General features: G+C 43.4%; 1 protein-coding gene across 1 annotated transcript; it reads left to right on the top strand.

Annotated features, from left to right (window-relative positions):
• Nucleotides 1–3,961: 3,961 nt before the first annotated feature.
• LOC116862819 (PDZ domain-containing protein 2-like) lies at nt 3,962–5,254 on the top strand (the record flags this gene model as incomplete). The annotated part of the gene is made up of 2 exons (XM_032850243.1): nt 3,962–4,036; nt 4,414–5,254. A coding segment is annotated over exon 2 (476 nt), but the record flags the coding sequence as incomplete, so codon positions are not given.
• Nucleotides 5,255–18,489: the final 13,235 nt, after the last annotated feature.

Raw genomic sequence — 18,489 nt, 5'->3', positions numbered from 1 at the left:
CGATCCCAGGACCCTGAGATCATGACCTGAGCTGAAAGCAGACACCTAACCAGCTGAGCCACCCAGGAGCCCCAAATATCTAGGTTCTTGACATCTGCTTCCCTCCCTTCTTTTCTCATCCTATTCCATGTTTTAGATTCTATTACTTTTCATTCCCTCAATTCTGGGTATCATGTTGTGTTAATTGTTTGGGGGTTAATTCGGCTAGTTAGCTGGATTTGGAAAAATCCAAATAACAATGATTAAACAACATGGGGATTTATTTTTTCTTTTCATTTCTGTTCTTCACTTAAGTAATGCTGATGAAGCCCCATCCAGCAATCTCTACTTTCATCCCATTGGCCAGAACTATGCTGTATACTATTGAAAGGCCGAGTTTTAGTTGAATATATCATGCCCAACAAAATGAAGGGAAAATGAGAAAATGGCTATTAGATAGACAGTCACTGGCTTCTGACACAAGGTACCTATTTATTTGTTATGCGAGGCCCATTGGTGGTAATGGAGCAGTGGTTACAGGACAGATCAAAGTCTACACGGCCAAATCTGATTAGACTTGAAATTAGCCTCTCGAGGCCTTAATTAGCCACTCTGATTTTGTCATTTATCTGAGTTTCCAAAAAGGATATACTAATAATATCTCCCTACAGTATTGTTGTGGCAATTAAATAAGATAATCCTTGGAAAGTGCTCATATAGAACAGTGTCTGAGTGTGGTTATGCTCAGAAAACATTAACCATTAGCCAGTGTTGGTAAAAGTAGGGTCAGATGCCTTTGATTTATAGAGAAGGAGACAATAGGGAAGCATCTAGCTTAGTGGGGGCATTTCCGCCTTATTCTCTCTTTCGTAGCCACGCCTATCCCCATGCCTATCCCTAGGCAGCCAAGCAGGCTCTCACCTCAGGGCCTTTACACTTGCTGTCCCTCAGCAGGGAACAGCCCCTCTACAGAGATTCTCTCATCTCAGCCCTTCACTTTGTTCCGGTCTCTTCTCAGATGGCCTTTCTTAATCCCTTCATATCTCCATCATTCACTACGCTCTGATGCTACCATAATTCTCTTCATAGTATCAGTACCCATCTGACATAATAGTATTTTATGTTTACTAATTTGCCACCATCACAATACAAGCTTCATGAGTGTCTGTAAGAACACTGTTTGGTTTAGGACCCTGCGTATGACAGGCACTCAATGAACATCTGTTGAATGAATAGTAAATATTTAATCAACATTAGTTTACTTCCAAAATGTGAGAATTTCTTTTACTGGACACAAATAAAAAATAAAATAAAATAAAATGTGAGATTTTCTAAAAGTCAAAAGAGGAATCTAGTCCAGAAGAAAAGAAAACTAAGGAACTTGAAACTTAGCAGAGTTCAAAATAGGAGGACATTGTGAATTCAGGACGATCATAAGAGGGAGTTCATACGAGACAGCCCAATGTAAATCTGTCTTTGAATAAGGTCTGGATAAACCCGAGGACCCTTCTGTGCACCCCTCTGACAGTTTTAGGGTTTAGCCTCTGGATTTCAGGTGACTCTCGGGATGACTTTGGTCAGATGATTGGTTTCACTTCGTTTGGTGTTTCTCCATCTTTTGCATTATTGTCCTGCTCTCCTCACCCTGGAGCAAAAACTTAATTTAAAATTCTACTACAAAATATTAGATACTAAGGGGTAAGATTCTGTCATATAGAATTGAGTTATGCAGGCAGACACTACCATTATAATATCTAAGACTTGTTGGCCTCCTCATTCCAGAACTACGTTTCACCCCCTTGTGGGTGATATTGCCCTGCTGGACACGCATAGCGTAGCTGAAAGAGGACCTGAGAAAGATGGTAGATTCTAAACATAGTATCAAAATCTGTTAAGAAGCATTCATTCTCAATTTTGAATGGCTAAGGCTGTCAGCTTCAAGCAAGTCAAAATTAATTTAAATTATCATGGCTATTTGCTTTGAGATGGGACTCTAATTGGAGAATTACATATGATAGATAAAAGTGAACTGGAACATTCAGCGGACCTTCATGTCCACAAATTCTGCTCCTGTTGAAATTGATCTTCAAGATGAGAAGCATTTAGACCTCAGCACAGATCAGCCACTGAGGGATATTGGTATTTGTAACTATTTGCAGGTTTCTGGCCTGCTGTATCTTCTCTAGGTCAATGTTTTGTTCACTGGGATGTTTCCTTGGATGTTGTGAAAGAACCACTCATTTTATAGTATTGCAAAATTGTGTATTTTTTCTTATGGTCAGAGTCATCTCAAATCATTATAGTAGATTGGAATGCTTCTACTCCCCTTGGTTACAGAAATAGGAAAAGGAGTTGATAGAACAGGGGGCTGGAAGGATTACTGGAAAATTCCCAATGACAGGTATGGAATTCAAAAGTTACATAGCCCATGAGCACCAAAATAAGACTAAATCTCTTAAAATAATTTTTCTTGTTCTCAAAATTCCTTCCCTGCCTCCTCCACAACATTCCCAACAGTCAGGATGATGTCTCCTGACCCTGGTCCAAGGTGAGCCAGTCAGCTCAATCAGCTGTGAATTTCTTCAGGGCAAGGAATTTGCCTTATTGGTGGTATATTTTCAGTGCCAAGTTCAAAGCCTGGTTCTTAATTGATGTTCAGTAAATATGTATTGAATGAATACAATTCGACAGCAAGAAGAAAAATTCTCTAGGGTTTTCTTCAGTCAGGTTTATTTAAAGAGACAACTTACCTAAGATATTTACCCTGTTTTCATAGGTATGGGACCATCTGAACTGTGACTAACAGCCTGAATCATTGACCATTAAAATTGTAATTTAAAGGATATTTAAAAAATTGTTTTAAATGATTGAGAGTCTACAAGTTGATGGCACTGTGCTGGGGTAGGGAGTACACCAAGAATGGGACACTGACACTGTATTTGAGGACCTCACTGTTGAGTTTGACAGACCTTGGAGGTCACTTAGCTTCACTTTCTCATTTTACAGATGAGAAAACGGAGACTCATAAAGATTGCTAGGCCTGATGGAAAGTGTTTTGATTTATTCATAAGATTTTAATATGTCTGTGTGGAGTCACTTTGCAGTGAGAGGTGTTACTTATTTTGGCCAAAAGGAACATTCAGTTTTAGTACATTTATGGATTATCTTTCCTTTGATCTTACATTTCTTTTTTAATAGGCATGTGATTATGTAGATGATATTTGCTAAGCTTTTGATTTATTTGGAACCAATTAATAGCTGGCACTCGAGTTCTTTGGAAGCTCAAAACTTGCTATATTGGAAATTTCTTTACGGTGATTGAGTAATAAGGTCGTGTATTATTGACATGGCTTCTGACACCTCGCACATTTATTATTATTCCTTGTTAAATCACTTCCTGAGAAGGCTAGAGAATGTTTTCCATCTTAGATGCCATAGTTTATGTTGACTTTCTCTGGGAGAAAGTGAAATTCAGAGAAGAGAATGAAAAGAGTAATTTTTCTGTGTTTACGAAGGATGGAGCTGAGTTTTCTTTAGTGGATGGGCAGTGGAATTCAATTAGCCTTTCATTGTGGGGATATATTGTGTGCCAGGCACCGTGCAGAATTCAGGGGGCTGGATGGCTGCCAGCTCTCATAGGGGAGACCTGCTTCCCGCAGCTGGCAATGCAGCGGGGGGATGCATCAAGGGTGGTCAAGGGCGAGCCACGGGCGGGCCAAGTCTCCTCACCTAGAAGCATGGAGAAATATTTCTTTGGAGGAGATAGCTATGGGGTTGAACTAAGAGTAGGTCAGTCCCAACAGTTAACCAAAAGAGAAGAGACTAAGAGCTACACAGTGCATAGGGACGCGATCCCCTCTGAGGCTGCATGATCAAGACGGAATGATGGCTGAGCTTAGGAGGGGTCTTGTCCTAAGCCAGAGCCTGAATCTCTCTGTGCTGTTAATTGGCTCTTCCTCTTCCGGACATCACTGTCAGTCCTGGAATGGAGAGCCTTCCTGTGTATGCCGTTGAGCTGATCAAAGCAAATGGACATAGATTTTAACTTCCTAAAAATGTAAGCTCTTACATGTGTCTTCCAAGGAGTCTTTCACTTGGCCTCCTGGTTGGAGATGAGTTTGATGGGAGTTGTTTTAGAAAAAGTCATCTTATTTCCCTGATAATCAGGAAAACTTCCTGGAGAAAGTCATTGTTCCAGAGGTTTCTGTCTGGGGGAAGGGTGTGTATGTGTGTGTGCATCTGTGTATCTGCGTGTCTGTGTCTGTCAGTACATCTGTGCATACAGGGTGGAGGGATCTTAGCTGGGGAGCGAGGAGAGGCGTGAGTTACCTGGCTCACAAAAGCAAACATAGTCCTGTGTTACAGGAGGCCACGTGATCTGTATCAGAGGGCTTACTTTTGTGACCGAGATGTTTTTGTTTTTTCCACTTCCAGGCCTGAATGGGACCAGGTGAGGTCATGCTGTGTCTGCTGGAGGAATACTGCATTTCTGGGTCGTTTGCACGGGCCCTGCTGTGAAGGGAGCCCCACGAGAACTTGTCAGACACTTCCTTCCTTCTCTTGCAGAAGGCTCCAGGCCCAGCGGCTGTTCGCCTGTTGCTCTGATTGTGTCCTCTCCTCCTCTTGCCAAAGCAAACAGCCCGGTCTCGAGTAGGCATCCTGTAGGCTCATCTGCCAGCCTGAACATGAACACAAGCAAAGCCGATGACAGCCAAGGTTCCCAAGGGACATGGGGCCTTCCGGGGTCCAGCCCGCAGAAGCAGGTCCTCTCATGATGTTGGCGTCTGGGAGTGAGCACCATGCCCATCACCCAGGACAATGCCGTGCTGCACCTGCCCCTCCTCTACCAGTGGCTGCAGAACAGCCTGCGGGAGGGCGGGGATGGCCCCGAGCAGCGGCTCTGCCAGGCGGCCATCCAGAAGCTGCAGGAGTACATCCAGCTGAACTTTGCCGTGGATGAGAGCGCCGTCCCACCCGACCGCAGCCCCCCGGGGATGGAAATCTGCACTGTGTACCTCACCAAGCAGCTGGGGGACGCAGAGACTGTGGGCCTCAGTTTTGGGAACATCCCTGTTTTCGGGGACTACGGAGAAAAGCGCAGAGGGGGCAAGAAGAGGAAGACCCACCCGGGCCCTGTACTGGATGTTGGCTGCATCTGGGTGACAGAGCTGAGGAAGAACAGCCCGGCCGGGAAGAGCGGGAAGGTCCGACTGCGAGACGAGATCCTCTCCCTGAATGGGCAGCTGATGGTCGGAGTTGATGTCAGTGGGGCCAGGTGAGTGGGGGAGCACCAGTTGGCGCAAGGGCTGGACGGGGGACCCCTGGGGCTAACTTACGTCTGCTGCTCCAGTCTGTAGCTGCAGAGGGTTATGAGACCTACTCTGGTAAGAAGCCAATGGCACTTGTCCTCTAAAGGGAAAATGCACTAAGCTGAAGTATGGTGGTATTTGTATTTTTCTTTTTTGCTTTGTTCTCTCTTAGAGGACTCAGACTCACTTTTCTTTTTTCTTGAAACTTGGGTTAGAAATAAAATAAAATGGTGCATGACACAAGAGTATGCGAAATGTCACATTGAGTTAGACCCTCTTCCATTCAACCCAGCATCTCCCCTCCAGTTAGAGCACCAAAGGTTGGGTCCTGGATATATTTCTATCTGCCCTTCGCATGCTACCTTATGGACTCATAGTCCCAGAAGCCCCTTGACATGCTTAGAACTGTCTTTGGACCACCAGCCACCCCTGCCCTCGGCCCTAGTTTCTCCATCCTGGAAGATCCACTTGGGTGATGAGCATATGTCTGTTTTTCACCTGTGTGGCCACCCATCATGGCAGTAAGTCATGGCTGGACTCTTGTTTCCCAGGTGGATCCGAGTCCCCAAGACCACCCTCAGCCTCAGCGATTTACTAGAAGGATTCAAAGGACTCAGAAAAACTCAGGTTACAATTTCTTACAGTGAAAAACATACAGATTAAAGTCAGCAAAGGTAAAAGTTACACCGCGTGGGGTCCAGGAATGAAAACAGGTGCGAGCTCCCAGTTGTCCCTCCCAGTAGAGTTGTACAGAAGGGCTCAATTCTCCCAGCAGTGACGTGTGACAACATCTGTGGAGTGTTGTCAACCAGGAAAGCTCATAGCCTCGGCATCAGGGTTTTTCTTGGGGGTCAGTCACCCAGACATGGAGTCCTATGTAGCTGGCCTTAGTTACTCAGTGTCTGGTTCTTCCAGATTTCAAACTAATGCCACATGGCCAGTTGCCCCTGTCATAAATCACATTATTAACATAAACTATCTGGTAACAGGCAGAATATTCCAAGGGTATAGAGGTTACCTCCCAGGAGTTAGTCAAGAACCAGTTCTTTCTTTGGAATGTACTTGGGTTGAATATCCCAGATTTGCTGTGTTAACCCTTTACTGCACACCGGGGTTTTAGAAACAGTTATATATGGAAGAGAGAAGAAAAGAGAAGTTTGAAGATATTCTGAGATGCATAACTTTTGTCAAGCCTTCACGGGCTCATGTGAGGAACGCTCCTATGTCCCAAGAGTAGAGAATCATAGAAAGAAGGTCACCTTGAGAATCATGGTGACCTTTCACTGAGGAAGCCATCTAAACCAAGGAGACCTGAGGGGAAGAAGCCAGAGCAGAAGTATCTTAAGTTTAATCTTCTCCTTCCCTTCAGTCTTCTACCAGAGCTTTACATTAGCAGAAACCAGCTAGAAGCCAATGGCAAGGAAGCCCATTGAGACTGTCCATATTTGTCAACCTGGGCTAAAGGGCAGGGTGGAGAATGGTGGAGAGTGGACATGGAGGGGCAAGAAGAGTGATCAGGCTCATATACTGTGTTCTAAGTTTAAGTGAGCCAATGCGTGGAATAGTCCTGGCACAGGGATGGCTGGAGTGTTGTGAGTACTTACTCAGCAGACTCTCATCACTATTCTCTTTGGGTTGCCTCTCTGACTGAAAAGATATTCTTGGCTCCTAGCTGGGTCCTGAACTGGTAGTTATTGGGAGAAGCTTCATTTTCAAGGAAGGGTGTTGAAGAGAAAGGATATTATTTAAAATTAGAAATTGTTCTTAAAAAAGAAACAGGACTGGACACTATAGTATTTGTTGGTGTTGAGAAGGTGACTCCAGTCCCTGGTGGCTGGGTCCTCAGGGTTAGAAGCAGGGATCAACATGGAGCTTGAGGCAGCCCTCCCAGAGCTGCCCCTGAGAGTCCCCACCATTTGCAGCTGTCAGCTTTGAGGAGAGCTGCTTTGGATGCAGAGGTAGAAGGAAGATCAGGGAGGGGACATCCAGCAGGAGAGCATAATGGTCAAGAACTCCAGTCTGGAACCATACAGCTAGTGCTACCTCCTCGGGCTCCCACACGTACAAGCTGATTGACCTTGGAGAAATCATCCCTCTTAGCATCGGATTCCCTGTCTTGACATGGGAATGGGGACACTGTTGATCCAATGACTAAATGATGCAATAATGCATATAAAGGGCTCAGCCCTATGTTTAGTACATAGCTCAATAACATATTAGCTTCACAATGACTGTTGTACATGGACAGTGTTTAGAAAGACTGGGAGTTTCTGATCCAAGAGGTTGCTCGAGTCTTTAGGATTTGGAAGACTTTTTCCATACTGGATAAATTTCCTCATATCTGTTCAGGAAGCTCTTCCCATTGCCTGCTTAAGGCTGTGGAGTCTTTACGAGACAAAGTTCTCTGTCCCAGGCTCTGAAAGCAGATATGATCCTGAAATGAGAAGGCTTTCCAGCTACCAGGAGAAGATTCTTTGGTGATTTTAATTTATTCCTTGGAGGGAGTGATAGGATGATATCCATTTTTGTTTTGTTTTGTTTTTTCCAAAGAAAGAAGATACAGAAGAATAGAAAGGTGATGGGCCCAGGGTCATGACAGAAAGTGGAATGGAAAACTAGACTCCTTAATGGAGGCTCCAAGGAGGGAGCAAATAGGTGTGGCGGGGGAAGCAGTAAACTGAGTCTGGGATTCTGGGTTCTCACCACAGGTCTTCTAGCCATTAGCTCTGAGACCTGTGTGTAAGTGCGTTGGGATGACGGACTATGGGAGGGAGGGAGGTGACCTGCAGCCACCTATGCTGACATGTTAGGAGTGAATCTCTGAGACATTTCATTTGACCCATCTGAGCTGATTGTATCATTCTAGAAGCTCACAGAGGTGAAGCAATGTTCCCGTGACGTCACAGTGATAACTGGCCGAGCTGAGAGACTCAGTCTCCCTCTTCTGACTCTCGGCTGGGAGTGGTACCTGATTCAGCACACCGTTCCACTTCTGTGTGCTCAGGAAGAGAGGCTCGGATGGATGTGGTCAGCAGGCATCTGGACTGAAAGAGCTAAAGCTGAGGAGCTTGGAGAGTGGAAATAGGAGAAAGGGTCGGGGAACAGGTCTGTAAGACGGCTAATTGTCATGCCTGGGTGTTGTCGAATGTAGCTGGGATTTGTTTTACTCAAGTATGGTAAGACATGCGGATAGGAAAATACTGTTGCAAAGGGAGAAGTTTACACTCACAGATCCCTAGAAGCAGGAGGAAATTCACACCACACAGGGCTACATGGAGAAACCCCAGTGTCAGTCAGGAGGCAGGGGGAGAGGCGGGGAGAGCATGGCCCAAAGCCTTTATTGGGTTTTTCAAGTTTTCAAGGAAAGGTTTGGGTGAAGCATGGTGGCTACTCTGAGCAGTCTTGGGATTTGCTAGTTCGAATAATTACAGCAGATTCTGAGCTATAGGATGGTCTCTGGTTGTCTAGTGGCTCTCCCGGGGAGACTTAGGGGCAATAGTGTCTTGCTGTATGAGAGTCTGACAAAGGAGAGAGTTGGGGTATGGGCTCTGGATTGGTGGAATTGTATTATCAAAGGCACACTCTTAGGGGAGTTTGCTATTTCTAGGAGTTGGCTAAGTCCTAGGAGGGTCAGTCTCTCTGGGATCAAGGCCCAAATGCTAGAACGTCAAGAATACAGAAAATAAGGAAATAATGGTCAGTGCACTGGGCTTCTGGAAATTTTCCACAACAGAGGAAATAAATCTCCCAAACATAACTTTCTCACTAGTGAACAGTCCTGTCTCTGAAATTCCTCTCTCTGATGGTACAGTCACGTGTGATTACTGGATGGTGAAGATCTCCCCAGAAGCCACAGAGATGCAGGGGTGATAGAAGGAAAAGACCAGGACCCACTGGTTGGTCTTCAAAAGAGGTATGAAGATGAATCAAGTAATGAGGAAGGACTCTCAGAGTCCTTAACAACCAAGAGGTTAACAAGACAGAAGGAGACTAAGTTCAATTTTCCAGGGTTCGCTGCCTAGTTCTCTGGTACAATTATTAGAAGTACCATTGGTTAAGCGGTTGCTACCACAGTGGACGTTCTGCCATCTACTATCTCATTTTAGACCTATCACAACTCTATGAAGGATAGCTTTAGCTGAGAAACCTTGGCCACAGAGGCCATGTAACTTGCCCAAGGTCACCTAAGGAAGAGACAGAACCAGATCTGCTACCATGGTCTGTGCTCCTACCTCCTGTGCTATACTACCTCATCTCTGCCCCAGAGGTAGACACTGGTCTTTGCCACATGGTCTGGGGCTGAATTTCACAGATGGTTTTCAGCTTCACAAAATACTCTGCAGTCTAATGGCAGACACCAGGGAAGAAAATGACTAGAACACTCTAAGGCTTAGCCCTACCTAAACTGACAAGGAAAACTGAAGCCCCTCCCCCAGTCTTATAAAAGGAAACCCAATTTTAATATAGAATCTTTTTGGCAAACATAACTACACAGAACCTTAGGACTAGAAGCACTTTGAGATTAAGTATCAAGGAATTTAAAGTGTTTTGAATGTTCTCAAGATGCCCCTTTTCACTCTGTAACTGGCTAACAGTTTCCTTCAACACTAAATTTTTCCACAGACCTGTGCAGGTTTTGCCATAAAAACTGGTGAATACAAATTAGGGTTTTGTAGAGACCCCAGTGTATCTCTGCAAAAAGCAACCTCAATTAATGTGTATCCGCTTACTTGTAAGCATAAGATCCCAGGTGTCTGTGTACTAATGTCACACCCCACCCTACCAATACGATATGTTAGTTGTCCACGCCATCACTTGGAATTATAGTATGAGGCACTCTTTTGGGCAATCCATTCTGTTCCTTCTCTTGAGTTTGATTCTGAATTCAAAACTACCTTAGATGATGTTGTGGTTTGAACCGTGTCTCCTAACCACACCCACCTACCCCCCAACTGCCAAATTCATACTATGAAGTCTTAAACCCCCAGTACCTCAGAATGTGGCCTTGTTTGGAAATAGTGCGGTTACAGATGTAACTAGTTAAGATGAGGTCATCCTGAAGGACTAGTAGGACAAATCCAGTAGGGTAGTGTCCCACAACAGATTTGGACACAGACATGCCCCCAGAGAGAGCACCAAGTAAAGACCGTAGTTACGTTGCCACAAGCCAAGGGAAGGATCGGGGGAGCCAGGAGAGAGGCCTAGAATGGATCCTGCCTTGGTGCTTCAGAGGGAGCGTGGCTCTGCCAACACCTTGATCTCAGACTTTTAGCCCCCAGAACTGTGAGACAAATTTCTGTCACTTGGGCCATTTGGTTCATGGTACCTTCTTATGGCAGCCCTGGCAAACTAATCCATTTGGCATTTTGACCCTTGTCACCTATAACTAGTCAGTGATTCGGGCCATTTCCTCTCTGACAAGAGTCACTCTGGAAACCAGAGAGCATGGTGGATGTTTTTGGAAGAGGGCACTGAAAATTGTGGGTGTGTTACGCGTGGGAGGAGCTGGTGCCAAATGTGGAAGGTGAGGTCTTGGCTTGCTTATTTTAAAAATTAGCCTAGAGTCAATCTGTAAACTTCATCCCCAGAGGAAAGAGCAGAGAACTCAGAGCTACGGGTTTGACATCCCTCTGCACCCCAGAACCAGTTCCAAGAGTAAAGTTGTGACTGGCCCCAAAATCACAGGCCCCACTCTGCTTTCTCACTGGATGATTCTCCTCAGGTCTGGAGTTTGCCTCTCGCCACTCTCCGCTGGCCCCTGCAGCTCCGAGAGCCCCTTATTCTTTTTAGTGGTAACAGCCCCATCTTGCAGGCACAGCTGGTAACACACAGAGGAAAGTGTTTATTTGCAAGCTCTTATCATACCTACTCTAGGGAAGATGGGATTTTTCTGGAATGTTCTATTTTGTTTGGTGGAAGGATTGCTGAGAAGGTTTTTCAGATGATTTCCTACAAGGAATACTTTGTAACCCCAGTCCCTCCCTCCCTCAGCCAGCTTTCTATAAGTAAACCAGATCTGTTCCCTGAGGACAGATTGTTCCAAATTGGTAACAAAATATGGAATTAATTAAAATATAACCCACACAACAAAACAAGTAGCCTTTTCTGAAAAGTAAAAGGGCTCATGTTTCACTTAAAATGTATTTTCCAGGATGTGAACCATGACTGGACTTTTTTGTACATTAATAAACAGGAGAAGAGCACAGTGCAAAAGAACATGGAGCTCGGAACCATGGGCCTGGCTTCCAGGCCTGCATGTCGGCTGTGTGACTTTGGGCGAGTTACCTCAGCTACAGGAGCCTGATGCTATTTCCCCAGTAGGGTCATTTAGTGGATTGGATAAGATGATTTAGTTAATGTACTGAAGAGACATCTGGCATATGGTAGATGTTCAGTCAGAGCTAACCTTTAATAACCATCCTGGTCAGTCTCAGGCTATCTGAACCCAGAGCACAGCATTCAACCGAGAAGACGCCTTTGAGTTAGAGGGACAGGAGAGCTTCAGACCTTAGCCATGCACTCAGTAGGAAAGAGAAAGATCCGCAGCCCCGAAACCAGGGTGATATCAAGTACTGAGCAACTTGGGTACTCAGGCAGAAAGGATGCTGATTCCCTGAAGGAACAAGGTTCTGGAGCCAGAGTGCCCCTTTGAGTTACTGGCATGTGGTAAGTCTGTGTGATCCCAGGAGACAGATCAGGGTGCTGAGCTCGCTGGAGGGCCCAAGGGGCTGTGGACAATCGGCCAGCTAGCACAGGAACATTATGTTACGTACTGGGTGGGCTGAGTATCAGCCCTGACCACGAGTAACCTTCAGCACAGTACCCTTTGCCTTTAAATTGTGCCTAAAATTAAATTTAGAGTTGTTACAACTCGGGTTCTGGTTACCCATAGCAACCTTGAGTTCTCTCTAGGTTATAGCAGATTTTAAACAGAGTGTCAAATGCTGCTAGAAGGTGTAACTTGGAGAAATGACTGCAGGTAGTGATGTAGGAGACACAGAAAGGAGGAATTGCCAATTATACCTTTATAATATGGTCTCTGGGGCCATTCAGCATGAGCATCCTGCCTACCTGAATATGCCCAAAGGCACCGGTGCTCTATTCAGGACTGTATATATAGTAAGAGGTGACATCACGATGACCTAGAGACATTCAGGCAAGGTTAAATTATATTCAGCTTCCTGTTGAAGAAGCTGAGAAGCATGTAATAGACTTTAGAAAGATTTCCATTACAGAAGGTTAGAAGGAAAACAAGTTTCAGCATTTAAAATTCAATTATCTGGAAAACTCATCATGTAGAACAGTCCATTCCCCAAGGATGCCGTGGAAATGAAGCATTGCAGGACCTTACGTTTGTGCCCACTTCCTTCTTAGCCTGCTTTCCCCAGAAACCATGACTGGTTTCTGGAAGGAATCCCAGAGTTCATTCAAGTCCAACCAAGAAGGAAACTGAGGCTCCAGGGCACGGCTTCTTGGAGTCTAGGGCCTTCTTCAGAAAAGAGCAAGGACTAGAATTCAGGGCTTCTGACTCAAATTCTAGAACTTTTTCTTCAGCATTGAAAACAGTAACCAATGAAATTAGATTGTTTTTGTTTTTGCAGTTGACTGTTCACAGTAAAAACAAATAGGAAATCAAGTTTTTCTACATATTTCTACCCCATTCTCTAAATGGATGGTAATTATATCTAGAACCTTCCCTCTCTCAACAAGAGTTTAACTTATAGTAGCTTCATGAATGTATTATTTATTGATGGCCAGCTGTTGGATTGGACAGTGGGAGCTTGATTTCCCTCAGGTCTTCAGAACGCTTTCTGGGCAAGGCTGTGGAGAATCTTCCACTGTTGTCTGCCATCTTGTGGCTGAAGTCGAGCACGGTGCTGGGAATTTTAGTCAAATTCATTATTCATTAAGCTGTGTGGGTTTCTCAGCTGTGCTGTTAGGATGGTGTTTTCAGGCTTTAGAGCTCTCTCTAGAATGGCAGCATCTGAGCCATCCCTGAGCAGCAAGTGACTCAGGTGCCATCTCTCTCCACTTGGTGCCTGGTGTCCTCATGCTGTCTGCAAGAGGTACCCATCCCAGTTCCCCGTGGTGTCCCCTCCTAACACTCCCAGCCCTGGCCCTCAGGTCTCACACATGAGTTGTGATCTGACCAACCCACTGTGCTAGGATCTTTGTGATGGATGGTGGAGGAAGCTGGCCTTCCCCAGTCTACCCAGTCTAACTCAACCCTCCTGAAATCAGAAAGCCTCAAGGAAAGTGAATAGCAGAACCATGCCAAACACTACACTGGCCACGGGGGTGGATTTTTTTAGAAAACTGGCAACTTTGGCACATTCTCACCCTCAGCCCACAGGTAATGAATGTCCAGAGCCACTTAGAGAGCAGCGTTTCAAGGTCTGCTTGTCCTCGGGGGGGAAAGATTACACAAAAGGAGGCACTTTCCATGATTTTTTTCCAGAGCACCATCCAGAGATGCCTTTCATGTCACCTGCCGTGCCCTCTTCTCCTCTGGTACCCCCACCAGAGCCTCCACTGGGTGACTGTCTTGAGCGGCGGGAGATGGAAAACCCAGATCTCCCACTTAAGACACTGGCTTTGAAACGTCTAGCATTACTTTTGGAAGTTGTCGTAATTGTAATCGTGTAAACCACAAAGAGAAAAAAGACGAAAGCATCTTAGTGTTATGGCAGTGTTACTGGCCTGACTTCAAGCCCATTTCTACTCCATGGGGGCTCCTAGGCCCTTGTCAGCCTTTTCTTGACTTCTACTCATTTTTTAGGTCCAGGTATTAAATAAGTAGTAAGCATTTTTATTCTCTCATTTTGAACACCAGATGCCCTTAAATGACTCTTGAGTCCTTCTTTTCCAAAAGGTTATTCAATTCCAAGCTTTGGCACCTGTTTTGGCCCTGGTCCCTCTCAGTCTTGTGACACAGATGCAGGTAATACATGGCTGGGCTCAGCTGTTCATAATCAACCTGTTTGCCAAGTACTGAGGTTAAAAGGCTTGAAATTCCTGTCTTTTGGTGTCACCTGTGGGTTGCTGCCTCCTCCTGGAAGGAAATAAAATCTGGTATTTTCAGGACCCAAGTATGTGTGTATATACACACACACTCACATACACACACACACATATATCTTTGGTACCAAAGATAAAACCCAAACATGGGTTTTAACAGATATATAGATTTCTTCATGGAATTCTTCTTTGAAATCTGATCTTCCTTCAAAGATTTTGAGGGGTGAATTTGTTATCCTATATTTAAAATGGTTGTGAAGATGTGATTCCTAGTGTCTTTTTAGATGATCAGACTTACCTTTGTTGAAATGCACAAAGCAACATTCAAAGGTGTGAGCATCCGGGTTCTTTGCATTTCACAGCCCTCGAAGCCTGGACGCAGGGACGTCTGCCGTGATCTAATAGCTGACTCACCCCACAGTTACCTCATTCAGAGCTCGTTCCTCACCAGAGAAAGGATGATTCTATCATTTACAACATTTCCTGGACTGAAATTTAGCCCATTTCCTTTTGCGGAGGGGAAGGGAGACAGAGGGCCAGACTGTTTCCATAGCCAAAGTGCATGTTTTCTCCGCCCTTGGGCCTAGCTTGAGGGTTAGTCCATTTAAATGGGGCCAGGATTAACTAAGGAACTTTTTTGACTTTTGTGATCACAGATAGACTGTCACAAATGTCCCTAAGGGAAGCTGAACTATTATGGGGAGAAGAAGGAGTGGGTGTCCTTAAAAATTCAGGCTCTGTTAAGTACAGGTCTCTGTCAAATTGCATGGCAAGTCTTGAGATTTTTTCTGACTCAAGAGCTTTATTTAGTCCAGATGTCCATTCCTGTGAAGTCCTTGTCTGACCCAGCAGAACGAGCAGAGAGGACTTGAATGGCAGTCACTGGAAACGGTTCGTGCTTTGGAAGATCTGTTGCCCAGTGGGACGCCCAGGAAGATCCATGAGATAGGTGAAAAAATTATTAGCATCCCAAGATACATTTTTTAGCTTAAAAAATAAGAAATTGAACTTCACTAATATTTTAGATATGGTTGACCCTGGCATCCTTATTCAGTTCATATATCAAAGGATCCTGTGTCCTGTGTGGTATGTGATTTGTCCTGAAGGAAGAAAGGATGATCCACAAAGACCTCCCCCCACTCCCCACTGCTGCCCTTCACTTATTAATTTACTTTTTGACTTATTTTAAGGAACTACAGTTTATGTAGTCTCACTCAGTGAAATAGGTTTATGGATGAAATTATTTCATTTTAATTAAATTAAACTTTACCAAATGGACAGGTAAACTAAAATTCTTCAGGGGAAAGAAAAAGAGGATTAAAAATAACGAAATTGATGCAGGATAAGCCAACCATAAGAAAATGGCTGGGTTGACCCTTCTTACCACTGGTGTAGGCTCAGCCATAGTATGTGGTAAAACCATGACAATCTACTCAGATTGACAAGAAGTCAAACAAAAAATTAAAATTTGAAGCTACAAGAAACAATGTGAAATACAAATTTCTAGCCCCTATCATTAAAGGAAATCTCGCTGTAAGTATAGATTGTGTCTTGAGATAATACTTAATGATGGTATGAGGCCATCATAATTGGGAAGATATTTAAAATCTAAAGACCCACCACATGAATAGAAATAGTTTAAAATGTTTTAGCGATGGTTAAAATCATGCCGTACCAAATCTAGTCCAGAATGCTACTAAACTGAATATTTAAAAGCCTATCTGGAATTTTGTTTAGTTGTTTTAAGGCAAAATGTAACATCATTAAGAAAACCCTCATTCTTCCTATTGCAGTCAAAATAGCCAAAATAACCCATGGAAAACAATATAACTGCAAAATAAAATGCCCGATTTTGTCAGCAAATTCTGTTGGAGGATGCACGGAAACATTGCTCAAATTTTAAAGAAACAGTGTGCAGTGTGGGAGGTTTGCTAGGCAGTTGGAGGAAAGTACTGCTGTTTCTCACATGTTCCAAATAAGGGTATTTGCTTGATTCTGTTTCAGTAATGAAATGGAACACCTACTTATTTGTGAGTCACTAAAGGAAAGAGATACCAAAAAAGATATATTTTCAAAAGTCAATGACTTTGTTAGTTAAAATAATGCTTTATGGGAAAATTATGTAAGTTAACAGCTGCTTTAACTAGAATAAAAAAGAATTCAGAGTAAGCTTACAAAAATAGGCCAGAACAAGAAATTGATTCACTTATTGGTCCTGGGAGAGTTAACACAGCAAAGAAGCTAGAAGTGAAGACAGAAGACGGAGATGCCAGCAAATGTCATCGGTATGGTTAATTTTATAAAAATAACGACCTTTAAAATCAGTTGGATTTTTACTCTTCTCTGTAAGGAGATGGGGGAGAATCATGAAAATGTTTTGCCATAGAGAGGTCTGATGTTTATCTCAAGGCACAGCACTTAGAGTCCTCACACTTAAAGATGACAGTGTGCTTTCTCTTATACAAAAAAGACAAGTGTTTGAAACTGGCCCACCTCTTGTTTGAAAACAAGTGGTTTTCAGTGACTTCTTTTCTGGAGGCTGTTTTTTGTAGACCAAACACTCATAAACCATTTCTCCAATGTCAAGATAATGTTGTACCAATAAGAGAATAACTGCTATTTGAAAGAAACTCATGCTACAGAAAGAGCATTTTCAAAATGAAATGTTTCCCATTTATGTGAGTTTTTTTTAAAAAGGCTATTTGTCAACAAAATATTTCATATGTATATTTGAAATATTTAAAGCAAAATTTTCTATTTTTTTTAAATCTACCAAAGAATTTTCAAGAATTTATCTGTTTAAAAGCTATTTTAATAGAGTGTACCTTTCGACGACTTTGCAAGAAAGCTCAACTAAGTTGAAAATTAACACAAAGTTTTGACCGAAACCTTAGTACAAGTGGTGGATAGGGTTGGAAAATAGATATTATCGTTGATATATATCAAAATAGATATATCATTGATTATATTTCCTGCCCTACTGTGATTCTTCTGTTGGGGTTTGTGTATCCTAGTGAGTTATCTTCAGCTAAGGGAGCCCTTAAAATCCACATCCATTTATTCCTAACTCAACCATACTTGTGAATGATCATATCCCAGAGTGTAAAGCATTTGACAGTCTTGAAATATATTTAACTGTATAGCTTTTCCTAATAATAATATTTGCTTTACATCATTTATTTTACTAAAGGTGAAAAAAATTTTAAATATTAAGTACTTCACATTAGATGTCACTTTTAGAAAACTTCTTTATGTTTTATAATATATGTCATGTACTAGTACAATAGTACATGCATGCGTTAAATAAATAAACACATCTATTAGATATAGCTAGCTAGCTAGCTATATATTTATATATAGATATATAGTTTGTTTGTTTTCTTTTTACTGAAAGGCTTGAGAAGTCAACACTTCAAGAGCAGTCAGTCATCTCACAGATAGAGTTTATCCCTGTCCTCCTAAGGAAATGTCTCCTTTGAGATTTGTAGGATCTAGATGCTTCTCATCAATCCCATGCCCACCATTTCTCCTCACTTGGCTCTCCAGAAGGCTGATCTCCTTGGATTTTGTAGACTGGTTCCCCTTCCTAAGCTCTCCCAGTTCCTCCTCCTCGCTTCCCAGGTCTGCACCCAGAGTAACTCCATGGGGTGTTCTGGCTACCACCCCCCCAAACACAGACACCCGGGTTCCTCTCCTCTCATTCCTCCTGCTAACTGCCTCCTCTCTGGACCATTGGGTGAGCGCTCTTTGGCTCATTGTTCTTCTGTTTATTCGTTTCAGAGCAACATATTTATAAAGGTATTACTTAATTCCTCAGGCACCCAGTCCCTCCCCCATACTAATCTTTATTTATTTCAGTGGCAACATTAAAACACTGAAATAGCATTTTATTTTTTATTTTTATTTTATTTTTTTTAAAGATTTTATTTATTTATTTGAAACAGAGAGAGAGAGAGATCACAAGTATGCAGAGAGACAGGCATAGAGAGAGAGAGGAGAAAGCAGGCTCCCCGCTGAGCAGAGAGCCGGATGCAGGCCTCGATCCCAGGACCCTGAGATCATGACCTGAGCCGAAGGCAGAGGCTTAGCCAACTGAGCCACCCAGGCGCCCTTTATTTTTTTTTAAGACTTTATTTATTTGACACAAAGAGATACAGCGAGAGAGGGAACATAAGCAGGGAGA

The sequence above is a fragment of the Lontra canadensis genome, unplaced genomic scaffold (genome assembly GCF_010015895.1).
Source record: "Lontra canadensis isolate GAN:19392208 unplaced genomic scaffold, GSC_riverotter_1.0 scaffold345, whole genome shotgun sequence".
Classification (NCBI taxonomy): Eukaryota; Metazoa; Chordata; class Mammalia; order Carnivora; family Mustelidae; genus Lontra; species Lontra canadensis.
Note: the sequence above shows the minus strand (reverse complement) of the source record. Positions and strands in the feature narration are given on the sequence as shown.